Below are 26,909 nucleotides of genomic sequence, written 5' to 3' on the forward strand. Positions count from 1 at the left end.
TCTGACACCTGGAGTTGCAAGGAAAACGGTCAAGGAACAAAGGACATTTTTTTAAATTTAAGGACTAGTCAGCCCTTTATCTCTTTGGTACAGTATCCAGAGCACTGAATGTGGTAGAATACTACTATAGTATCCATGTCTGTTTTCTGTCTGAATGTAATGCGATGCTACTGGCGGCAGAGAAGTCAGGCGCAGGAGAGCAGAAACTGATTTACACCGGTTGTGTTTAATAACCATAAACCACCGTCAACAGAATAATTCAATAAATGGGTCAAACAAAACCCGGTAACTAACAGCATACCGTGCACAAGCACAACAACAAACAATTACGGACATGGGGGGGAACAGAGGGTTAAATTTGCTACTTCCGGGTTGGAGCGAGTGGTCGCATCCGCACTTCGGTCCGCAGGTAGTATAACTTTTCATTACATTTCATTACATTTCACTATAGTACAACGGTTTGATTTGTCTAATCTTAGCAATTTCTTCTTAGCTAGCTACATAGCCGTCTTTGTATCAAAGATAATTGCGTAATTATCGTATTTCGTCGTCCTAACGTAGTCTACACTGCTATCTGCCCAGCAGCTAGCCAGCTAGCTAACGTCCACCGTCTACCGAATAGCAGCACTGTAAAAACTATTACACTCAACTGAACGACTTGATTAGTGTAGTGTTAGCTAGCTACATAGTTGTCTTTGCTGTCTTCGTATCCAAGATAATTGTGTAGTTTAGAGTGTGTAGTCTTAGAGTGATTATCTTAATTTACTGAGGTTAGCTAGCCAGCTATTTGTCGTCCTTAACGTAGGAGACACTGCTAGCTAGCCAACAGCTAGCCAACGTCTACTGAATAGAACTTCCTCACTCAACAACCCGGTCGCATTCCGCTTCGCTCCACGGGTAGTATCACATTTTCATTTCATTTCATTACAGTACAACGGTTTGATTTGTTTGATCGTAGCTAGCTACATAGCCGTCTTTGTATCAAAGATAATTGTGTAGTCTAGAGCGATTTTCTAGGTTAGCTAGCCAGCTATTGTCGTTCTTTTAACGCAACGTAACGTAATCAACACTGCTAGCTAGCCCCCGAATAGCAGCACTGTAGAAACTATCACACTCAACGGAACGACTTGATTAGTGTAGTGTCAACAACGCAGCCACTGCCAGCTAGCCTACAAAGTCAACAACGCAGCCACTGCCAGCTAGCCTACTTCAGCAGTACTGTATCATTTTAATCATTTTAGTCAATAAGATTCTTGCTACGTAAGCTTAACTTTCTGAACATTCGAGACGTGTAGTCCACTTGTCATTCCAATCTCCTTTGCATTAGCGTAGCCTCTTCTGTAGCCTGTCAACTATGTGTCTGTCTATCCCTGTTCTCTCCTCTTTGCACAGACCATAGAAACGCTTCACACCGCATGGCCGCGGCCACCCTAATCTGGTGGTCCCAGCGCGCACGACCCACGTGGAGTTCCAGGTCTCCGGTAGCCTCTGGAACTGCCGATCTGCGGCCAACAAGGCAGAGTTCATCTCAGCCTATGCCCCCTCCAGTCCCTCGACTTCTTGGCACTGACGGAAACATGGATCACCACAGATAACACTGCTACTCCTACTGCTCTCTCTTCGTCCGCCCACGTGTTCTCGCACACCCCGAGAGCTTCTGGTCAGCGGGGTGGTGGCACCGGGATCCTCATCTCTCCTAAGTGGTCATTCTCTCTTTCTCCCCTTACCCATCTGTCTATCGCCTCCTTTGAATTCCATGCTGTCACAGTTACCAGCCCTTTCAAGCTTAACATCCTTATCATTTATCGCCCTCCAGGTTCCCTCGGAGAGTTCATCAATGAGCTTGATGCCTTGATAAGCTCCTTTCCTGAGGACGGCTCACCTCTCACAGTTCTGGGCGACTTTAACCTCCCCCGTCTACCTTTGACTCATTCCTCTCTGCCTCCTTCTTTCCACTCCTCTCCTCTTTTGACCTCACCCTCTCACCTTCCCCCTACTCACAAGGCAGGCAATACGCTCGACCTCATCTTTACTAGATGCTGTTCTTCCACTAACCTCATTGCAACTCCCTCCAAGTCTCCGACCACTACCTTGTATCCTTTTCCCTCTCGCTCTCATCCAACACTTCCCACACTGCCCCTACTCGGATGGTATCGCGCCGTCCCAACCTTCGCTCTCTCTCCCCGCTACTCTCTCCTCTTCCATCCTATCATCTCTTCCTCTGCTCAAACCTTCTCCAACCTATCTCCTGATTCTGCCTCCTCAACCCTCCTCTCCTCCCTTTCTGCATCCTTTGACTCTCTATGTCCCCTATCCTCCAGGCCGGCTCGGTCCTCCCCTCCCGCTCCGTGGCTCGACGACTCATTGCGAGCTCACAGAACAGGGCTCCGGGCAGCCGAGCGGAAATGAAGGAAAACCGCCTCCCTGTGGACCTGGCATCCTTTCACTCCCTCCTCTCTACATTTTCCTCTTCTCTCTCTGCTGCTAAAGCCACTTTCTACCACTCTAAATTCCAAGCATCTGCCTCTAACCCTAGGAAGCTCTTTGCCACCTTCTCCTCCCTCCTGAATCCTCCTCCCCCTCCCCCTCCTCCCTCTCTGCAGATGACTTCGTCAACCATTTTGAAAAGAAGGTCGACGACATCCGATCCTCGTTTGATAAGTCAAACGACACCGCTGGTTCTGCTCACACTGCCCTACCCTGTGCTCTGACCTCTTTCTCCCTCTCTCTCCAGATGAAATCTCGCGTCTTGTGACGGCCGGCCGCCCAACAACCTGCCCGCTTGACCCTATCCCCTCCTCTCTTCTCCAGACCATTTCCGGAGACCTTCTCCCTTACCTCACCTCGCTCATCAACTCATCCCTGACTGCTGGCTACGTCCCTTCCGTCTTCAAGAGAGCGAGAGTTGCACCCCTTCTGAAAAAACCTACACTCGATCCCTCCGATGTCAACAACTACAGACCAGTATCCCTTCTTTCTTTTCTCTCCAAAACTCTTGAACGTGCCGTCCTTGGCCAGCTCTCCCGCTATCTCTCTCAGAATGACCTTCTTGATCCAAATCAGTCAGGTTTCAAGACTAGTCATTCAACTGAGACTGCTCTTCTCTGTATCACGGAGGCGCTCCGCACTGCTAAAGCTAACTCTCTCTCCTCTGCTCTCATCCTTCTAGACCTATCGGCTGCCTTCGATACTGTGAACCATCAGATCCTCCTCTCCACCCTCTCCGAGTTGGGCATCTCCGGCGCGGCCCACGCTTGATTGTGTCCTACCTGACAGGTCACTCCTACCAGGTGGCGTGGCGAGAATCTGTCTCCTCACCACGCGCTCTCACCACTGGCGTCCCCAGGGCTCTGTTCTAGGCCCTCTCCTATTCTCGCTATACACCAAGTCACTTGGCTCTGTCATAACCTCACATGGTCTCTCCTATCATTGCTATGCAGACGACACACAATTAATCTTCTCCTTTCCCCCTTCTGATGACCAGGTGGCGAATCGCATCTCTGCATGTCTGGCAGACATATCAGTGTGGATGACGGATCACCACCTCAAGCTGAACCTCGGCAAGACGGAGCTGCTCTTCCTCCCGGGAAGGACTGCCCGTTCCATGATCTCGCCATCACGGTTGACAACTCCATTGTGTCCTCCTCCCAGAGCGCTAAGAACCTTGGCGTGATCCTGGACAACACCCTGTCGTTCTCAACTAACATCAAGGCGGTGGCCTGTTCCTGTAGGTTCATGCTCTACAACATCCGCAGAGTACGACCCTGCCTCACACAGGAAGCGGCGCAGGTCCTAATCCAGGCACTTGTCATCTCCCGTCTGGATTACTGCAACTCGCTGTTGGCTGGGCTCCCTGCCTGTGCCATTAAACCCCTACAACTCATCCAGAACGCCGCAGCCCGTCTGGTGTTCAACCTTCCCAAGTTCTCTCACGTCACCCCGCTCCTCCGCTCCCTCCACTGGCTTCCAGTTGAAGCTCGCATCCGCTACAAGACCATGGTGCTTGCCTACGGAGCTGTGAGGGGAACGGCACCTCAGTACCTCCAGGCTCTGATCAGGCCCTACACCCAAACAAGGGCACTGCGTTCATCCACCTCTGGCCTGCTCGCCTCCCTACCACTGAGGAAGTACAGTTTCCGCTCAGCCCAGTCAAAACTGTTCGCTGCTCTGGCCCCCCAATGGTGGAACAAACTCCCTCACGACGCCAGGACAGCGGAGTCAATCACCACCTTCCGGAGACACCTGAAACCCCACCTTTTTAAGGAATACCTAGGATAGGATAAAGTAATCCTTCTCACCCCCCTTAAAAGATTTAGATGCACTATTGTAAAGTGGCTGTTCCACTGGATGTCATAAGGTGAACGCACCAATTTGTAATTCGCTCTGGATAAGAGCGTCTGCTAAATGACTTAAATGTAAATGTTAAATATTCAACATGTAATTGATGGAATTGGAACCAGGTGTGATGGAAGACAAGGCAAAATGAAAAGTGGATCGGCAATAGCTAGAAGGTCGGTAACGTCGACCGCCGCCCGAACAAACCAACTTCGTCGGAAGTCGTGATACTGAAACTTGTTTACTGAGGGTAACTGATGCTATCTATATGTATGTATGATCTCAGTGGTAACTTGTACAGGGTGAACTCTGAATTACTATATGCAAAAACGTTTTATGGTCCTCTCAGGCAGTGGCGATCTTAGCATGTCAATCTTGGTGTGGAAAACTCTAAGCCACAACACAAGACTAAGCAATGCATTAATTGCACTATGAAGCTGACAAATGGTGCCCACAAATTGTTAGTACCTACATAAAGCTGTCTCAACAGCAGAGATTTCTTTTCAGCACCATGGAGTGAATCCTTATCATTGCTAAATCTGGCTATCAGCAGAGCCTTGTCTGGCAGCAAAACCTAATATACTGCCTTTAAAAAACATAGATGATATGGCTGACTTGCTGAAGCAAATGTGGTTTCTACTGACAATTGAGATGTACAAACTATGGCATAAGGGGACGACGAGCAGATAAGAGGCAATCCGTAATTTTGATTAAGACATTGAGCGAGTTCGGATGGGTGTAGTCAATATAACTATGTGTTCAGGACATTTTGAACTGTACAGCGACAGAATTCAGAATATTGGCTTACAGTATTCTCCCTGTACACCAAGTCAGAACTGTAGGATAAATAAAGGGGACATATAAGCAGACAATGAAAGCTCTTACAATATTTGATGGTGACATTTCTCTAAAACAGGCTATAGACTACACGTGCACCACCAAGTCAGAACAGTAGGCTAAGTTATGAGGGGGAAAGGGACCTACTTATTAGGGTGAGGCACATGGGCTATTAACAGATTACTAAACAACATACACTTAGCATTACTTTCTTAGCTACAGTATACATATCTCCCTGGCATATTATATAATTTATGCAGCAGCATAAATTCATCTTGTTGTGCTGTGCTCACTTGAACAGGAAGGTGGCACGGTGGTCCTTAGTGGGCGAATCTTGACATCAAACTTTGTCATCAAAATCTGGCATTCTCCAGATTTAAGGTGCTTTCAAGACAACTGGGAACTCTGGGGAAAAAAACAATGTCTAGGCCCAAGTTCCTGACTTGGAATTCCGAGTTAGATACCTGTTCAAAATGTATTTTCCCAGTCGGAGCTAGTTCCCAGTTGTCTTGAACTCACTGAAGTCAGAGATTTCCCAGTGCCGAGTTTCCAGTTGTTTTGAACACGGCAGAAGTAATGCTGGATGGACAGCATGGCCAATGTAGACTGTTTATAATTTTAAGTTTGGAAAAGAGACCCTTAAACCCAGACTTGGACCACATACCCACTCCACTGAATAGCCAGGAAGTGATTGCTTTGCAAAGCTTGCAGTTAGCCACTGATCCCTTCCAAACCACTCATTGTTGAATTTGCGATTTTCAAATTGTTGTGTAATGTTTATGTCCAATGGCTAATGAGCACCGATACGTTTTATCTATAATTTCTCTCCATAATTTCTCTTCATATGACAAGGATTGAAATGGATTTACAAGTAGATTGTCGACTTGATTCATGATGATGACTGCTAGCTAAGATTTTAAGTCTGATGTTGGCATGATCAGTCATTTTATCTGTGGTCAATGACCTTGAGCCTTCTTGGATGGGCACTTCTAATGTAACTCAATGGCAGCCCCAAAGGGGCTTGAATTTTCTAGTTCTCCCTGTAGATTTTGCAGTGACGTAGTGTCCCTATGAGTGACAGAACACAGGGCCAATCACAGTGCAACTAGAGAACATTACCAACCCCATACGCTCCTTATTTTCCACTGGCTGCCCCACCACCTCAGAAAGCACTGAGCTAGGCTGAAACACCTGCATTTCGGAGCTGCCTTACTCAAGAAAGCAAAAAATAGACTGTTTGTAATGCTGCTTTATTAACTCAATGATTATATACTGCTCAAAAAAAGGGAACACTTAAACAACACAATGTAACTCCAAGTCAATCACACTTCTGTGAAATCAAACTGTCCACTTAGGAAGCAACACTGATTGACAATACATTTCACATGCTGTTGTGCAAATGGAATAGACAACAGGTGGAAATTATAGGCAATTAGCAAGACATGCCCAATAAAGGAGTGGTTCTGCAGGTGGTGACCACAGACCACTTCTCAGTTCCTATGCTTCCTGGCTGATGTTTTGGTCACTTTTGAATGCTGGCGGTGCTTTCACTCTAGTGGTAGCATGAGACGGAGTCTACAACCCACTCAAGTGGCTCAGGTAGTGCAGCTCATCCAGGATGGAACATCAATGCGAGCTGTGGCAAGAAGGTTTGCTGTGTCTGTCAGCGTAGTGTCCAGAGCATGGAGGCGCTACCAGGAGACAGGCCAGTACATCAAGAGACGTGGAGGAGGCCGTAGGAGGGCAACAACCCAGCAGCAGGACCGCTACCTCTGCCTTTGTGCAAGGAGGAGCACTGCCAGATCCCTGCTAAATTACCTCCAGCAGACCACAAATGTGCATGTGTCTGCTCAAACGGTCAGAAACAGACACCGTGCAGGACACCCAACACCGTGCAGGACGTTTGGCATTTGCCAGAGAACACCAAGATTGGCGCCCTGTGCTCTTCACAGATGAAAGCAGGTTCACACTGAGCACATGTGACAGACGTGACAGAGTCTGGAGATGCTGTGGAGAACGTTCTGCTGCCTGCAACATCCCCCAGCATGACCGGTTTGGCAGTGGGTCAGTCATGGTGTGGGGTGGCATTCCTTTGGGAGGCCGCACAGCCCTCCATGTGTTCACCAGAGGTAGCCTGACTGCCATTAGGTACCGAGATGAGATCCTCAGACCCCTTGTGAGACCATATGCTGGTGCGGTTGGCCCTGGGTTCTTCCTAATGCAAGACAATGCTAGACGTCATGTGGCTGGAGTATGTCAGCAGTTCCTGCAAGAGGAAGGCATTGATGCTATGGACTGGCCCGCCCGTTCCCCAGGCCTGAATCCAATTGAGCACATCTGGGACATCATGTCTCGTTCCATCTACCCACAGACTGTCCAGGAGTTGGTGGATGCTTTAGTCCAGGTCTGGGAGGAGATCCCTCAGGAGACCATCCGCCACCTCATCAGGAGCATGCCCAGGTTTTGTAGGGAGGTCATACAGGCACGTGGAGGCCACACACACTACTGAGCCGCAGTTTGACTTGTTTTAAGGACATTACATCAAAGTTGGATCCGCCTGTAGTGTGGTTTTCCACTTTAATTTTGAGTGTGACTCCAAATCCAGACCTCCATGGGTTGATAAATTTGATTTCCATTGATAATTTGTGTGATTTTGTGTCAGCACATTCAACTATGTAAAGAAAAAAGTATTTAATAAGAATATTTCATTCATTCAGATCTAGGATGTGTTATTTTAGTGTTCCCTTTATTTTTTTGAGCAGTGTGTATATATATATATATATATATATTTTAACATTGTTAGCAAACTGGTATGTGACACGTATTAATGCCAAAATAACATATAAAACAGGTGGCCAACGTTTCCCAGGAATTCAGTCTTATTTACTTTGGCTTGCTCACCCACACAAGCCTTAAAATGCCGTGACACCCTGTGGAGATTGGATCTGGGAGTGTTTTGGTCACTGTAAATTTGGTATTGTTTGATTGGTCAATGGTGGTTGGTTTGGTGTTGAAAGGTTACACCTTCAGATGTTATAAATGGAATTAAATGCTTTTGTTTTCTCTCTAATCCTGCATTCAGTCCACAGAGGAAGGTTGTTTGATCAGTTCTCATTTCCTAGACTTCTAGGCCTCTGCCCTAGTAAACATCTCTGTTCGTGCTTTGTCCTATGAGTTAACCTTAGGATCTATATGCTTGGAATAATGCCTTGTGATGCTTGTTATTGCTTTGTAACTTAAGCTTAATGCCTTTTATGTGAATCCATTCATTGTACAATGTTAATTGTCTATATCAAAGGAAGATGTTTAATTCCCAGACCAATTCTTGTTAGTCAACGTCAACTCATTGCCTAATGCTTGTAAATGTATCTTTATGGAGTCAGAGAACCATTTTAATAGGCTAATTGCTAGGTCTTATTCCAGGTTGCATGTAGGGTATTTATAATATCATACATGACAAATATTAGTGTCCACTACAGTCTTGCTGTGTTAAACAAGGCTTTATGAGTCCCCAAGGTCGTTCCTGCCCATCCTTTGCAGAGATGTTTGTACACTGTCACTATAGCTGTCATTACTTATGGGCAGATGTGTGAGGAAAATGCTAACTTTTAATTGTTTTACATAATGGGAAAATAATGTAGGTATTCAATGTTTTAGTTTAACTCATGTCAAAATGCTCTTGACTTGTCAGTTGCTTGTTGTGGATAAATTGGTACACACTGCTGAAAGACTGACAACTTACATAACGCCAGTAGAAGACCAACTAAAAGTGGGAGCTTTTCACTGAGCCAGTGTTGACCCCCTGTGGCAGTTGTTAATATGTATATTATTACTTTAGAGTTTTTATTTCACTCAGTGGTCATGCTGCTGCTCGCCCTATGATCATTCCACCCCACATCCTCAAGCCTTTACTCTGCCTCCACCCCAATGGACATGTATATATTCATCACTGCTACAGTTATGATGGACATAGTTCTATTTAGATTATTTTCATTACCACTTTATTTTATTTCACTAGTCCTGCATGTTGGAGCTCCAAGCCTTAGAAGTTCACTGTACCCTGCAATCACATCTGCAACCCTGTACATGTGACTATTAAACAATCTGAATCTCTGAATGTTAGGTAACTACTCAGTTTTTCACAATTCTTGACGTTTAATCCGAGCAAAAATTCAATTTTAGGTCAGTTAGGATCACCATTTTATTTTAAGAATGTCAGAATAATAGTTCCCAGAGGGTCAGAAGATTACACACACTCAATCAGTATTTGGTAACATTGCCTTTAAATTGTTGAACTTGGGTCTTTTGTTTCAGGGAGCCTTCTACAAGCTTCCCACAATAAATTGGGTGAATTTTGGCCCATTCCTCCTGACAGAGCCGGTGTAACTGAGTCAGGTTTGTAGGCTTCCTTGCTCGCACACGCTTTTTCAGTTCTGCCTACAAATTTTCTATAGGATTGAGGTCAGGATTTTGTGATGGCCACTCCAATACCTTGACTTTGTTGTCCTTAAGCCATTTTGCTTGGGGTCATTGTCCATTTAGAAGACCCATTTGCGACCAAGCTTTAACTTCCTGACTGATGTCTTGAGACGTTGCTTCAATAGATCCACATAATTTTCCTACCTCATGATGCCAATGATTTTGGGAAGTGCACCAGTCCCTCCTGCAGCAAAGAACCCCTACAACATGATCCTGCCACCTCCGTGGTTCACGGTTGGGATGGTATTCTTTGGCTTGCAAGCCTCCCCCTTTTTCCTGCAAACATAACAATGGCCATTATGGCCAAACAGTTCTATTTTTGTTTCATCAGACCAGAGGACATTTCTCCAAAAAGTACCATCTTTGTCCCCATGTGCAGTTGCAAACCGTAGTCTGGCTTTTTATGTCGGTTTTGGAGTAGTGGCTTCTTCCTTGCTGAGCGGCCTTTCAGGTTATGTCGATATAGGACTCGTTTTACTGTGGATATGGATACTTTTGTACCTGTTTCCTCCAGCCTCTTCACAAGGTCCTTTGCTGCTGTTCTGGGATTGATTTGTACTTTTCGCAACAAAGTACATTCATCTCTAGGAGACAGAACGCGTCTCATTCCTGAGCGGTATGACATCTATGTGTTACCATGGTGTTTGTACTTGTGTACTATTGTTTGTACAGATAAACGTGGTACCTTCAGGTGTTTGGAAATTGCTCCCAAGGATGAGACTTGAGTTCTACAATTGTTTTTCTGATGTCTTGGCTGATTTTCTTTTGATTTTCCCATGATGTCAAACAGAGAGGCACTGAGTTTGAATGTTGGCCTTGAAATACATCCACAGGTACACCTCCAATTGACTCAAATGATGTCAATTAGCCTATCAGAAGCTTCTAAAGCCATGACGTAATTTTCTGGAATTTAAGCTGTTTAAAGGCACAGTGAACTTAGTGTAAACTTCTGACCCACTGAATGAATCTGTCTAAACAATTATTGGGAAAATTCCTTGTCATGCACAAAGTAGATGTTCTAACCGACTTGCCAAAACTATAGTTAACAAAAAAATTGTGGAGTGGTTGAAAAACAAGTTTAATGACTCCAACCTAAGTGTATGTAAACTTGACTTCAACTGTACATTGGATGTCATGTACTGCATATCTTGTTTCATACATTGTATACTTTGTCTTTTAGAGTCATGCTAATCTTGGTATTACTTTAAGTTGCGGTCACAACCACATGTACATGTATTTGCAACCACAACACATGTACACCACATACTTATGTGCACACACCAATAGTCCTGTCAAGAATTTAATCCCAATTCCCCACATCAACTTCACAACCTTTAATTTACAGTGACAGAGCAATAAAAATAAACTCAATATATAAAAACATTGATATTAACAATAAAAACTATCTAGTCAAACATACAATGACACCATTTGGCAAGTGCAACCATGAACATGTGTGTGGAATGTGTGGATTTCCTGTTTTTGTTCCTGTAGACTAAACACTTTTTTTTGAGCATCCATGCCATGTCTTTCAGCCAACTCGCCAAATCACAGACATCTGAGTCAAAAACTTTGGCAGTGTTTCAGGCCTTCGGCCAGTGGCTGTTACTAGCTTTTGCATTCCAGAATGTCTGAGGTTTCCTGAGAATGTCCCAGCTATTATAATCACTTAGTCAAATAGAATTCCTATTTATATGCCGGTTTCCTCGTATTTTCTTCCATTCTCACTCTTTCCCCTTGTTTTTCTGGGATGAAAGAGGGGTGTTTGGGGTTCAGCAGAGTGGTAGATGGATCTACAGTGCATTCGGAAAGTATTTAGACCCCTTGACTTGTCCATTTTGTTACGTTACAGCCTTATTCTAAAATAGATTTGTTTAAATCCCTCAATCTACACACAATACCCCATAATGACAAAGTAATAACAGGTTTTTAGACATTTTTGCAAATGTAAAAAAACAAACTGAAATCACAGTTACATAAGTATTCAACCCCTTTACTCAGTACTTTGATGAAGCACCTTTGGCAACGTTTACAGTCAAGTCTTCTTGGGTATGACAATACAAGCTTTGCACATCCGTATTTGGGGAGTTTCTCCCATTCTTCTCTGCAGATCCTCTCAAACTCTGTCAGGTTGGATGTGGAGCGTCACTGCACAGTTATTATCAGGTCTCTCCAGAGATGTTCGATTGGGTTCAAGTGGGACCTTATATAGACAGGTGTGTGCCTTTCCAAATCATGTCCAATCAATTGAATTTACAACAGGTGGACTCCAATCAAGTTGTAGAAACATCTCAAGGATGATCAATGGAAACAGGATGCACCTGAGCTCAAATTCAAGTCTCATAAAGGGTCTGAATACTTATGTAAATGTCATATTTCAGTTTTTCTATAACATTTTTTTTTATAGATTTGTCATTATGGGTTATTGTGTGTAGATTTATTTAATCAATTTTAGAATAAGGCTGTAACAAGAAAATGGGTCTGAATACTTTCGAAATGCACTGTAATAATGACTTGTTTGGTTCAGTGTTCTGGCTCAAGTCCAAACAGACAACGGTCTATTATATTATGTCTCATAACTTGGCTTCTTTCAGTGTATGCCTTTCTGGTTTAAAGTCTATGATTGAGGTTCAAGCGACTTTCAGGCAATTTCTCACTTAAACAGTACAGCTTTTTTTCCTCTTTATGCACTTAAATATAAGTGTTACACCTTTTTTTAATTTAATGGGATCCAAGGCTACACATTTAGCCCTGGCCCTTTTACTTGCATATGTGTAATAAGGCCTTACAGCGATAACAAAATATGGTACTAAAACCTGCCGGAGGCAACTTCTTGAAATCTTAGAAAGTCTGTAAAAATGTCTTGAGCTGTAGCGTTTCCTCCACTGATATCCTGTTGTGGTAGAAGCTGAGTCCAGTCAGGAGCTCTATGTCTCGGACCCGGGAAGCATGGAACTGGGCCCACTCCTGGACCCATTGGAAGTCTGAGCCATTCTGAGGAGACAGGGAGGAGGAGGAAAAGGAGGGCTGAGTCACTAATAATATTAATAGATTATCTTTACAAACAGCAAAACTAGAGAGGATCCCATATGATCTCCAGACCTAGGTCAAATACTTTGAAATTCCTGAAAATATTTCGGGTGCAGCTGATTTAGCTTGAAATGTGCACATTTGAGACGATTTAATTGGTTGCATTGTACACGGCTAACTAAATGAAGTGCTGCTCAAGTATTTGAAAGTATTTGACATACAGCATCTATTTAAACCAGGTCTGATTATCTCAGCCATCCTTTGGTCTGTTGACATGTTACATTTCCTCAACAGGCTTTTCAGGTGGCCCAGTAGGACAGCCAGCCAGAGCGGTGTGACTCACAGCACAGGTCTCAGTGTGGTCTGGTCTATGGGGGAGGGTGAAGGAGGTGGTCTCCAAGGGACCCTGGCAGTCAGCAGGGGAGAAGGAAGAGTTTCCACAGCTGGTCAGGATCACATAGAAGTGAGTGGGGATGGGAGCCTCATGTCTGCAGGAGAGAAAGATGGAAACATGTTCATGTACAACTGATAATTTAAAAAAAGCCAGCAGCAACAACATGCATGGGTGATGAACACTTACTGTGGTGTGCTAACTGTAGGAGTGGATGATGAACACTTACTGTGGTGTGCTAACTGTAGGAGTGGATGATGAACACTTACTGTGGTGTGCTAACTGTAGGAGTGGATGATGAACACTTACTGTGGTGTGCTAACTGTAGGAGTGGATGATGAACACTTACTGTGGTGTGCTAACTGTAGGAGTGGATGATGAACACTTACTGTGGTGTGCTAACTGTAGGAGTGGATGATGAACACTTACTGTGGTGTGCTAACTGTAGGAGTGGATGATGAACCTTTACTGTGGTGTGCTAACTGTAGGAGTGGATGGTGAACAACTTACTGTGGTGTGCTAACTGTAGGAGTGGATGATGAACACTTACTGTGGTGTGCTAACTGTAGGAGTGGATGATGAACACTTACTGTGGTGTGCTAACTGTAGGAGTGGATGATGAACACTTACTGTGGTGTGCTAACTGTAGGAGTGGATGATGAACACTTACTGTGGTGTGCTAACTGTAGGAGTGGATGATGAACACTTACTGTGGTGTGCTAACTGTAGGAGTGGATGATGAACACTTACTGTGGTGTGCTAACTGTAGGAGTGGATGATGAACACTTACTGTGGTGTGCTAACTGTAGGAGTGGATGATGAACACTTACTGTGGTGTGCTAACTGTAGGAGTGGATGATGAACACTTACTGTGGTGTGCTAACTGTAGGAGTGGATGATGAACACTTACTGTGGTGTGCTAACTGTAGGAGTGTCAAAGTGTCCGTCGTAGTGCTGGTCAAAGATAGGTCCACTCATAACGTTGACCCCATTCAGCTGCTGGGAATATTTCACCAGGAGGACGTCATGGAAGTACGTCCAAACAGCTGCAAACATACGATCATATACTTATTAAAACAAGAAGTCATTGAACAATGTCTTCAGGGCCCGTATTCACAAAAATGTCTTAGAGTATGACTGTTGATCTAGAATCAGTTTTGCCCTGTAGATCATAATAAATGTGATTAAATGGACAGTGTTGGGGGCTGATCCTAGATCAGCATTTTTACTCTGTAGACTTTCACCATTTGCCACCAGAGGGCAGTGAGTGTTTGTAAAGTTATCCACAGAGTGCTTCTGTTCATGGATTTAAAAAACAAAATCCCCTTGCATGACATATCATACTTCATAAACCCCTTTCATGATGGATTACCTTTGTCCACGGGCATCAACAAAAGTAACAACCATTTGCATCTCCCTTTCATCAATATGGAACCCACAAGGTGGCATCATATTGTACCATCCTAACCGCTATCCCATAACAGAGTCCCAAACAGTATCCTACAGCCCAGTGTTTAAAACTCTGTGCTATTATTTTCCATCAGAGTAGACATGACCCCACACCACATTAGCAACATTGTCTGTCTGGGAAAGTCAGGAACACACCTTTAGCTACTACCAACACATTGACGGTCTATGAGTAACTATACCACAAGTTGTTGCATCAGAAATGCTCATGTTCTCACAAATGACATTACGTGCCAAGCAGAGAGTACAAAATGGGGTGGGATTTTAAACGTAACAAACTCCCCTTCTTTAGAATAGCATAGCAAGCAATCACTTTTGTCAAGCCAGTTACACAGAATGGAAAGTGAACAATAAAACATTAAAAGAGAGCTTAGGGAGTGGGCTGGGTTTTTACCGTGACCACTGCCTGATATGGTAACACCCTGCTGCACCACTACTGTACACTACTGTCCCATAGACAAAATGTAACAGAGATCCTATGTCTACTGAATATATATGGCTCACTATGACCATGGTCAGATTACCATGTTAATTCACAGGGAAGCTTTTATGTTGACAGACCAATTGGAGATTTCTCAGTTGGTGTGAGTTTTAAACCCTGCTCCTAAATCTACAGCTTGTTGTTAAGAGTTAAATATTTACTATGGAGTCAGCTTTTTTCCACTATTCAACTAGAACCTTAGATCCTAGGAAAAATGGTACGATCTAACAGGAAATACAAGGGGGAAAAAACTGTCCTACTATGTTATCTCAGCAGTTGGATCTTTGGGCTGAAATTTATACCTAATTGGCCAAGGCTAGTTCAAAATAGAATAGAGATGCAGGCTGGGAGTGTTACATGCTGTAAGAGTAAGCCTAAGAGTAAAAGTAAAACTGATAGAAACTACACTGAACAAAAATACAAAAACACAACATGCAACAATTTCAAAGATTTCAAAGACAGTTCATATAAGGAAATCAGTGAATTGAAATAAATTCATTAGGCCTTAACCTATGGGTTTCACATGACTGGGAATACAGATATGCATCGATTGGTCACAGATACCGTTCAAAAAACAAGTAGGGGTGTGGAACAGAAAACCAGTCAACCAACCAACCATGCAGTGCGACATCTCCTTCACATAGAGTTAATAAGGCTGCTGTTTGTGGCCTGTGGAATGTTGTCCCACTCCTCTTCAATGGCTGTGCGAAGTTGCTGGATATTGTCGGGAACTGGAACATGCTGTAGTACACTCCAATCTAGAGCGTCCTTGGTGAGTATGCAGGCCATTCAAGAACTGGGACATTTGAACTTCCAGGAATTGTGTGCAGATCCTTGCGACATGGGGCCGTGTATTATCATGCTGAAATGAGGTGATGGATGAATGGCAGGACAATGGGCCTCAGGATCTCATCATGGTATCTCTATGTATTCAAATTCCCATTGATAAAATGCTATTGTGTTCGTTGTCCATAGCTTACGCCTGCCCATACCATAACCCCACCGCCACCATGGGGCACGCAGTTCACAACGTTAACAACTCGCCCACAAGACGCCACGTCAGCCATCTGCCAAGTACAATTGAAACCGGGATTTATCTGTGAAGAGCACACTTCTCCAGTGTGGCAGGGGCCTTCAAAGGTTAACATTTGCCCACTGAAGTTGGTTACAACAGTCGAACTACAATCAGGTCAAGATCCTGGTTGCTGGTCTCAGACTATCCCGCAGGTGAAGAATCTCCTGGGCTGGCATGGTTACACGTGGTCTGCTATTCTGAGGCCGGTTGGATGTACTGCCAAATTCTCTAAAGCGGCGTATGGTAGAGAATTTAACATTAAATTCTCTGGCAACAGCTCTGGTGGACATTCCTGGAGTCAACATGCCAATTGCACGCTCCTTCAAATCATCTGTGGGATTGTGTTGTGAGACAACTGCATTTTAGAGTGGTCTTTTACTGTCACCAGCACAAGGAGCACCTGTGCAATTATGTTGTTTAATCAGCATCTTGATATGCAACAACTTTCAGGTAGCTTGATTATCTTGGCAAAGGAAAAATGCTCACTCACAAGGATGTAAACATATTTCTGCACAAAATTTGAGAGAAATAATATTTTTGTGCATATGAACAATTTCTGGGAGCTTTTATTTCAGCTCATGAAACATGGAATTAACACTTTACATAGTATTTTTATCAGTATAAAACAAACCCATTAGTCCAGTGAGAAAAATCTTATAGTAGGCCTATACATACATCATGCAAAGACACACAGTGTCCTAAGAAGTAATTTCCTGAAGCTGCATGTCCATAAGAAATCACACATACCTGGTTGAGTGTTTGAGCCATTATTGCACAGTACCTGAGATTTATCTGTCTCTTAGCCAGCTAGCTTGACCTGCTCACCTTTAAAAGCAGGGTACATGGGCGCAATGTTGCTGGTGAGTAGTGACTCTGCCTCTGTTCCATTGGCACCCAGATCTGAAACATCAACATGAATTAATCACTTACACACACACAAACACTTCATTTAACAATTCATTTAAATCATCAACTGGTCTTCAAAAGTTGTATGAGAACTGTCCTGATTTAGTGTTAGAATCTGATGCACCGCTGGCTATATGCATGTACAGTAATATGGAGTAGGTATTTAACAAAAGGTTTTGGGGTGTAATCTCCCATGTACTCACTGGGTGGATGCAGCAGGCCGTAGGACAGCGCAGGGTTGTCCTTGTATCTGACACAGTTCTGGCTGAAGAGCGGCGCCACGCGGACGTCTGCACGGACACAGGCCTCCGCTACTGGACTCAGTGGCTGGACATTGTTCTGATGGGGACGAGAGAGATGATTCCAGTTCTTGAGCTCTGGTATTAGTTATGTGAACCTGGTTTCATTCCTTATTGCAGGGTTGACTCAATATATACATTAGGATAGTGCTTTTCCCGTTACCTTCTCCTGAGATAAAATAAAACCATGAATCATCTACTTTCCATCCTCTTAATAGCTTTTAGACAGAAAGTAATGGAATAAAAGGAGGATGTTGAGAGAACGAAAGCCAGGGATAGATATACTGTAGAGAGACGTCCTGATTTACATTGAGGTTTTCACCACATAATGACAAACTCAAGAAGCTATGAAAGCCAGCACGAGTTAGGAAGATCTACAGCCAGCTAGCAGGGCCAGGCAGCAGCTCAGCTCTTCACACATCTTTACAACTTATTTCATATCCTAGCCAAAAACACTAACTCGAGAAACACAAACCAGAGAAACACTAACACTAACCAGAGAAACACTAACACTAACCAGAGCAACACTAACCAGAGTAACACTAACCAGAGAAACACTAACCAGAGAAACACTAACCAGAGAAACACTAACCAGAGAAACACTAACCAGAGAAACACTAACCAGAGAAACACTAACACTAACCAGAGAAACACTAACCAGAGCAACACTAACCAGAGCAACACTAACCAGAGCAACACTAACCAGAGCAACACTAACCAGAGCAACACTAACCAGAGCAACACTAACCAGAGCAACACTAACCAGAGCAACACTAACTAGAGCAACACAAACTAGAGAAACACAAACTAGAGAAACACAAACTAGAGAAACACTAACCAGAGAAACACTAACCAGAGAAACACTAACACTAACCAGAGAAACACTAACACTAACCAGAGAAACACTAACACTAACCAGAGAAACACTAACACTAACCAGAGCAACACTAACACTAACCAGAGCAACACTAACACTAACCAGAGAAACACTAACTAGAGAAACATAATACAACAGTGCATCTCCAACACAACATACTATCTATCTGTAGACATTAAAGAGAGCCAGAGTGTAATGGAGGTGGTTTAGAACCACGCGTGAGGGGTAACATTTCCTAAGATTCTGAAGACTTGCGTTAACTCCCCCAAGCAAATGCCTCGGCTTTAGCTAAGCAGACTAACACATACCTGGGTATGAAACCTGGTCGTTCACACAAGCACATAAAGACTCACCAGTGGGTTAATTGTGTAGGCGACCCATAAGGGCATGAGAGTATCTTTGCTGTAACCGTTGATGTAGTCGGCGTGGTGCAGGACACAGTACTCTGAATTCTCCTGGAGAACTCGAGGGATTCCATATGGTAGGTGAAGAGCCTTGGTTCCGGAAACTGAGAGAGGGGAGGGTGTGATAAAAAACATAATCATATACAAAATAGAGCCATGGTTACGCTAACTGGAGTGTTTGGCAAAGTTTTTACTACTAAGCCATTACAAAGAGACCCCATGAAGTGTGTACTCACTGGAATTGTCTTTGATGAGTTGCCTGTTCATAGTCTTCTCCTGAAACATATTTTCAGCATGTTAGTGTGTCTGTCAACTTCTCTCCCTCTGAGTGCTTCTGGGATATCAATCATAAAGTGAGGATAAATATTAGTTTTCAATTAAGCACCTTTCAAACATTGAGGATTTAGAGTGTTATGGACAGGACAGACCCTCTGTCTACCCCTCCCCTCCCAGTCCTGCTCTCTGGGGATGGATGTGCGAGTTTGAGGATACACCCCCCTCCCTGATTGTACCCCCTGGTCATACCGCTGCTTTGGTGCGGGTGCTGCAGCTACAGCCCAGGTGGTCAGAGGGGGCAAGGCCACTGGCCTCACAGGTGGAGTTAGAGGAGAGCTCAGCTGGGTACACGGGGCGGTGGGGAGGATTCTTCAGGAGGTGGTTCAGACTCCCATGGGTCCCGTTGTTAGGAGCAGGGGGAACGTCCAACAAATCTGACAGGCAAAGAGAGAGGATGATAGATAGAGACGGGTGGGGGGAAATAAAGTGATAGTAGAGAGTTGAAAAGGTATTTTCTTTAACTGACTAGATTTGATCTAATGGGCTAACTGTACAGAATAGCTGTGTGACTATGGACTTAGTTTCCAGTGGTGGTGCTGTGGCCTTCTCAACTGGCACATCCTCTTTGAAACGTATCACAATGTTGAGAAATAGTCCTGGGAGTTCTGTATAGAAGTGGTTGAAATGATGCTATAATGAATGTAAAGCCAGTTCGGCCTGCTGAAATAATTTCACTTTAGAGAAGTATTACTTAGCCTGGGTACCAGTCTGTCTAGATATCATTCCACTCCTTTGGCATGACAATTCCATCAGGAGTTGGCAAGAGAGCGGAAACAGACTGGCACCCAGGCTAATCCTTTCTAGTTATGCAACAGGACATTGTCCCCATGTTAAATGGTCCATTGACTAACAGGCTTACCACACAGGAGGTTGTACACTTCAATGTTTTCAAAAGGTGCAACTTGGGTCTTGTATTTCAGCCCTGGTCCATAACTGATAAAAATGGCCTGAAAAATACAAAAACAAACTTAATTCATTTTCACAAGAATAACTGACACATGAATAGATAGAGACACGCTATTCATGACAGTGGAGTAGACATGTTAGATATGGAGAGAAGAACAAAGTAACCAACATTTCACCATCTCATTTAGTTAAAATTTCCCTACACCTACGAAGGAGTCAAAACCACAAATAGACCATGTGTAAACATCAGAATAGCTAAAAGTAAACCGTGTGGGAGTTTAAGTACTTAAATGACCTTCCAAAAAGGTGGGTTGAAAAGCAATTAACATTTTGAAATAATCGTAAGATGAGCCTTAAAGCGGCAATCAGCAGTAGAAACAATAACAAGGGGACTCCCAGCCTTGTTTAAGTAAAAAGCTGAGAAATGGGGCTGGAGAAATCGACCACTCTCAAATTCAGAGCTATTGATGCAAGGACTAACCATCCATGAAATCAAAATGATAGTTTTAACCATGTTGCGGCTGTATAGTGTTTGGTCACATTTACTTAGTTTACAAACATTTAAGTAAAACAAACTTACAGTATATTTTGGGTTCTGATGGGGTATGATAGTTGATGAGGCATTCTTAACTTGTATTCTTCATGAGTCAATGGGCACATAATTAAGTCCAAAAATGTATGTAGTAACTGCTGATTGCCCCTTTAAAACGTGGGTGGCTACTAAATTAAATAGGTGATGTTGCTACTTGCTAGCTATGTCTGCTTTTCTTCCGGTCTGCAGCAAGACACACAGAAGATATTTTCAGCAGACTTTCATTTGACTCATGCACCCGTTTTATTTAGGTTAGCGAGTAAAGTCGCAGGGATAATTATAGCAACACATTCCAGGTGTGACCACGTCTAGAAAGATACACAGACCTATTATAAACATAAAGACTAACAGGGAGATGCCAGAGAGACGTCTAGTAAACTATAGTAAACATAGCCATGAGAAAACACAACACAAATGGGAACAAAGCATACTGTTATAGGGGATGGTATTTCAGCAGGCTTATTTTGGGAGAGCTTTTCTAAGGCCGGAAACATACACATAAAGACTAACATGGAGACGGGGAGAAATCTAGTAAAACCTAGTAAAAATGTACATGAGAAAACAACAACTCCAAATGGGAGGACATTGTACTGTTATAGGTGATGGTGTTGCAGTGGGTTTACTTTGGGAGAGACTTGACTCTCTCGGAGGACACAGCTTGATTTAACCTAAAGAATGTCAGGCATGATTTAACAAACTGGGGCTCCTTTGGAGTGGCCTGCTCCCAGATCTGTTTGGGACATTTGGCCTGAGAATGGCCATACAGGTGTAGGATCTTAATTTGAGCCAGTTTGCTACAGCAGGAAAATAATCCTGCAGCTACAGGAAATGTGGATTATAATGGACTTTTTGTAGGGGTTGATACATTTTTCTGCAAATCAAGTCTGAAATGTTTAAGTGAAAATTACAAACGTAGGGCCTCCCGGGTGGCGCAGTGGTTAAGGGCACCAGTCTCTGCTGTGCCACCAGAGACTCTGGGTTGGCGCCCAGGCTCTGTCGTAATTGGCCGCGACCGGGAGGTTCGTGGGGCGACGCACAATTGGCCTAGCGTCATCCGAGTTAGGGAGGGTTTGGCCGGTAGGGATATCCTTGTCTCATCGCGAACCAGCGACTCCCGTGGTGGGCCGGGCGCAGTGCGCGCTAACCAAGGTTGCCAGGTGCATGGTGTTTTCTCCGACACATTGGTGCGGCTGGCTTCCGGGTTGGATGTGCGCTGTGTTAAGAAGCAGTGCGGCTTGGTTGGGTTGTGTATCAGAGGACCCATGACTTTCGACCTTCGTCTCTCCCGAGCCCGTACGGGAGTTGTAGCGATGAGACAAGATAGTAGCTCCTAACAATTGGATACCACAAAAAAAAAAAAATTACAAACGTTAGAAGCCTTTTAAAAACTCAAACACACTAAGTTTGCTTTTCCTACCACCCAGAACCTATATACTAGGTGGTGTCACCTAGTAAGATCCAAAAAATGGTCAAAGACTCCAGTAACCCAAGTCAGACTGTACTCTATGCTTTCGCACGGCAAGCAGTACCGGAGCACCAAGTCTTGATCCTTAACAGCTTCTACCCCCAAGCCATAAGCCTGCTGAACAATTAATCCAAAGGCCACCCGACCTATTTACATTGACACCCACTTTGTTTTTACAATGCTGCTACTCGCTGTTTATTATCTATGCATGGTCACTTTACCCCTACCTACATGTACAAAATACCTCGACTAACCTGTACCCCCGCACATTGACTCGTTATTGTTATGTCATTTTTTTGTTACTTTTGATTAGATTTTTTTATTTTTTATAAAAACATATTTACTATATAAACTAAACTCTTTCTTGAACTGCATTGTTGGTTAAGGGCTTGTAAGTAAGCATTTCACGGTAAGGTCTACCTACACCTGCTGTAGTCGGCGCATGTGACAAATCAGCAACAAAAGGGTGATCAAATTAAGATGCTATATCTGTAGGAGATGGCACAATCAGATCTGGGACTCAGGCTACCTCTCTGTAGTGCTTTCATCATAGAACTTCACATCAAAATAAAAAATGAGTTGTGTTTTTTAGCTAATCTCCATGTGATTCAAGTGTAATGTAGCTATTAGCGTTAGCTGTTTTTTAGTTAGAGACAGTATGTTCGGATGGGTTTCCCTGGATGTGTACATAACCACGTGTCCATACTGTAATACCACAGAGTATCAACGGAAGTACAGCATCATCCCTCTCACCCTTCCCTGACCTGCATGTTTTTGAAGACGTTATCCGAGCCGTGGAATCCACCAGTGCAGTACTTGACTTCCTTAGGTTGTCTGTGGATGAACAGAGATGAAAAAACATTATTCCATTCCTAGAAAAAACATCACACCAACAGAACACAGAGGGTGTTCTTTAATGGAAGTCTCTCCAAAATAATCCAGGTAGAATCAGGAATTCCTCAGGGCAGGTGTCTAGGCCCCTTACTTTTTTCAATCTTTACTAATGACATGACACGGAGTTCTGTATTTTATATATATTTATACAACACTAAAATGGAGGGGTTTTCAATTGAACAGCTGTATAAACCAGCCCAACTAATAATAGCTCACATCCTCAACTGTGGCAACCATAACAACAAGGAACAGCTTTCAGCACCCATTAAAGACATCCGTAAAAAACATGCCCAAACATGGGCAAAACAAAATGTCTGTTGGTATGTTAATAGGCTTTCTGTTAACCGGAGACCAACTATCACTTTTCATATGTGGCAGCTGTTGAGAATTTCAGCGGTCAAGTTAGGGCTAGTGAGTCGTCTTGTCGAATAATGTCTCATTGCAACAGACAAACATAACGAGAGTTAAACTTTTACTTTTGAATCATTTAGCAGACGCTCTTATCCAGAGCGACCCACAGTAGTGAGTGCATACATTTTTGTACTTTTCCGTATAAATATAAAGTGGGATCACCTTTTGCAAGTACCTGTAACTGCTTTCAAAGTGCATGTAGGGAGAAATGCATATAGGGACAAGTGCATGTAGGCACAACGTTTAAAGTGAATGTCAATGGATAATGTGTAGTTCTAACCGGTGTGGATTTAGTTTTGCCTGGAACTGATGACTTGAAAAAGGAGTGAACCGTGATGAGTAGGCTAACTATTAAATATTTAAAACGGTACTTATTTACTTAGGTTATTCCACAACAGATACTTTGGCTTAATGCCAGAGTAAAGCCAAGAGTGCAGCTTAGGTTATGTGATAAAACAAAGTGTTGCGTTTTCAAAGAAATTACATTTAGGGTTATGGTTCATACTGTATACGGTTCCTACAGATGTCGCAGAGAATGAGCCTTGTGATTTACATACCTTCATTGAAAACCCAGAATGATCTTTCTCTCAGTAGATCTAACAACTAAACTATAGCCTATCAAAGCTAATTTCCCATTCGCAGGATTATTTTACTCATGTTCAAATTAAGATCCCACATCTGTATGAATAAAGATGTAAAAACACAAAATGTGTTATGAAAAAAAAAAGCAAACGAGAGTTATGTTATGACATACAGAGCTGCTTGCCAGCCAGGCTTCATGTAGAGATGGGCCTTCTCAATGCGCACGTTGTTAGCAAAGTGCATCCGTTTGGGAAGGTGCTCTTTGAGGTAGGGCCTCATGGGCTGGTCAGGACTCCTGCACTTCAAAACACACAGCAAGAGAAGAGCAGAGAGTCAATGAAGGGACAGAGGGAGAGGCATGTTTGACATAAGCTAAGGCAAGCAAATCATTTTTCAATTCATCTTATTAACACAGAAGTCAACTGGGCATAAATACTTGACATACCGACAGATTCTTCACCAGGCCTTCATAGTCGACTGGGGGAATAAAAACAGACATAGTTGGTAACTCAAGGGTCATGACCTTCCCAAATCACTCTTGACCCTTTGGACCCAACCGCTTGGCCCTCTTCCCCTTGGCCCTCTTCCCCTTGGCCCTCTTCCCCTTGGCCCTCTTCCCTTGGCCCTCAACCGCTTGGCCCTCAACCGCTTGGCCCCTTCCCCCCAAATGCTGTATCCCTCCCGTTATGTTTGCAGATCTGGATGGTCTGCATAGGTACAGTGCGATTAAGATTAAAATCACTTTAGTCAATTGTACACATAGTCCAACCGAATACTTTAACCCAGCCCCTGCGAAAGACACACATACACATATATATATACAGGTTTTTGGAGATGTGCGGGGGGCTGCCACACCCGGAAAGCCGTTGTTGTGGGGGGTTAAGTGCCTTGCTCAACGGCATAATGGTAGGCAATGGCATCTAGGATTTGATAGGAGCAACCCTTCAGTTGCCAGCTCACTCTAACCACTAGGCTACCTGCTGCCCCAGTGAAGTGGTGAAGCTTCTACCTTAATTTAATGCTTACACATGACTAAATCTGACAAAAATCTAAGGGGGAAGGAGGGAATTGGGACCAGCTGTAACACTGAATGGTGTTTCAACATAAGGCCAGGAAGAGGGAGGAAAACAGCTGGAAGTGACACGTTGACATCATCAACAGTTACACACAGGAGAAGAAGTCTTCTGGGAGGTTCTTGGGTCGGATTCGCGCAGCGGGGCCTTGGATGACAGTGAAGTCGTCAATGTTGTCCTGGTACGAGCTTACAAATGCAGCCTTTTTGCAGGAAGCTTCCTCCATTCCTGCAATTACAGTAAACACACACACGCACACACACACACACATACACACACACACATCATTTAAAAAACAATTGCCATTGTTTTGTATTGTTGTTCCTGGCAACTGGGCAGTCAGAGCAATAGGAGAAGTTAGAGCAGAGAAATGGAGAATGAGAAAAGACAGTATAAGACTTCAACAGCACCATAATTAAGTGGTCTAATCTGTACCAGATTTCAGAGAATAGTTTTTTTTTTTACTGAACAAACTGTTAACTTGAAATTATAAACAGATTATTGTTACTAGGATTATATCCTCCATTTCCCAATCAATCAAAACAATCACATCAATAACATTGACAAAAAAATAACCCAAGAGCAATGCAATGATTGTTATAGGCTAAATAAAAAAAGATTCCCATATGACATTTGTTATTATAAAAACCTGACATCAAAATTACAACCCTGCAACGTGGAGCTTATTACAAGGCCAGTTGAGCAGCCATCGGTCGGTGCCACCAAATTCATTTCATTTCGTTAATCCTTTACACGCATAATGACATAATTACAAGACTAGACACATGTCAAATGCTATGCAGATGTTGCGAGCATCTCTTCTTTACAGACCTCTCCTCTGTAAACCTCCCTGGCTCCCTCATCCTCGTTTTGCTAAATCTTTCACAGCTGTTTCAGCATTCAATCTGATCTTGTTTTACAAAAGTTTTCGCTCTGCCATGTGATTCCCCCACAACAGGTGCTAGGGTAGCGTCCCTAATGGAACCCTATTTCTTATATAGTGCACTACTTCTGAACCAGCCTTATGGGACCTGGTCCAAAGTATTGAACTAAATAGGGAATAGGGAGCCATTTTGGAACCATCCATTGTCTCAGCCAAAACAAACAGTACGTGTGGCTGACAGTAAGCATTCAAATGCCCCCACAATGGCAGACCCCAGAGTACAGGCCAGAGGCTGGAAGACAATTGAAAAGTTACTCAATAGAGGAACTATAACATTTAAACAAAACAATATGTTGTGGTAATATACACTATGGCTACATTGTTAATTGTTATGTTTTATTTCTGAATTGCTACTTGTACAATAAAATCTGTAGACAATAACTTAATGATTGAGTTTGATAGTGGATTGTGTGTTAAGGCAGGAGCTATGCAGCTGTTATATAACGTTAGCCAGGCGCTATGCAGCGTTATACAACGTTAGCCCGGAGCTATGCAGCCGTTATACAACGTTAGCCCGGAGCTATGCAGCGTAATACAACGTTAGCCAGGCGTTATGCAGCGTTATATAACGTTAGCCAGGCGTTATGCAGCGTTATATAACGTTAGCCAGGCGTTATGCAGCGTTATACAACGTTAGCCCGGAGCTATGCAGCCGTTATACAACGTTAGCCCGGAGCTATGCAGCAGTTATACAACGTTAGCCCGGAGCTATGCAGCAGTTATACAACGTTAGCCAGGCGTTATGCAGCGTTATATAACGTTAGCCAGGCGTTATGCAGCGTTATACAACGTTAGCCCGGCGCTATGCAGCCGTTATACAACGTTAGCCCGGAGCTATGCAGCGTAATACAACGTTAGCCAGGCGTTATGCAGCGTTATATAACGTTAGCCTGGCGTTATGCAGCCGTTATACAACGTTAGCCAGGCGCTATGCAGCCGTTATACAATGTTAGCCCGGAGCTATGCAGCCGTTATACAACGTTAGCCCGGAGCTATGCAGCAGTTATACAACGTTAGCCCGGAGCTATGCAGCAGTTATACAACGTTAGCCCGGAGCTATGCAGCCGTTATACAACAGCAAAGGGAGGTTAGCCCGGAGCTATGCAGCAGTTATACAACGTTAACC

General features: G+C 43.6%; 1 protein-coding gene across 4 annotated transcripts in view; it reads right to left on the reverse strand.

Annotated features, from left to right (window-relative positions):
• Positions 1-10,938: 10,938 nt before the first annotated feature.
• The window catches only part of enpp1 (ectonucleotide pyrophosphatase/phosphodiesterase 1), a 43,118-nt gene continuing 27,147 nt past the window's right edge, over positions 10,939-26,909 (reverse strand). For all 4 annotated transcript variants that reach the window (XM_065008669.1, XM_029631016.2, XM_029631017.2 and 1 more), the window contains 13 exons: positions 24,937-25,068; positions 24,213-24,244; positions 23,940-24,067; positions 22,645-22,714; positions 19,777-19,864; positions 19,107-19,291; positions 18,818-18,857; positions 18,531-18,685; positions 17,205-17,340; positions 16,921-16,995; positions 13,983-14,118; positions 13,025-13,169; positions 10,939-12,645 (listed from right to left, as the gene is read on the reverse strand). In XM_065008669.1, coding sequence (XP_064864741.1) covers positions 12,493-12,645; positions 13,025-13,169; positions 13,983-14,118; positions 16,921-16,995; positions 17,205-17,340; positions 18,531-18,685; positions 18,818-18,857; positions 19,107-19,291; positions 19,777-19,864; positions 22,645-22,714; positions 23,940-24,067; positions 24,213-24,244; positions 24,937-25,068 — 1,475 coding nt within the window. In that variant the 3' untranslated portion in view covers positions 10,939-12,492. The remainder of the gene's footprint in view (positions 12,646-13,024; positions 13,170-13,982; positions 14,119-16,920; positions 16,996-17,204; positions 17,341-18,530; positions 18,686-18,817; positions 18,858-19,106; positions 19,292-19,776; positions 19,865-22,644; positions 22,715-23,939; positions 24,068-24,212; positions 24,245-24,936; positions 25,069-26,909) is intronic.

Source organism: Oncorhynchus nerka, linkage group LG24 (genome assembly GCF_034236695.1).
Source record: "Oncorhynchus nerka isolate Pitt River linkage group LG24, Oner_Uvic_2.0, whole genome shotgun sequence".
NCBI classification, from domain to species: domain Eukaryota; kingdom Metazoa; phylum Chordata; class Actinopteri; order Salmoniformes; family Salmonidae; genus Oncorhynchus; species Oncorhynchus nerka.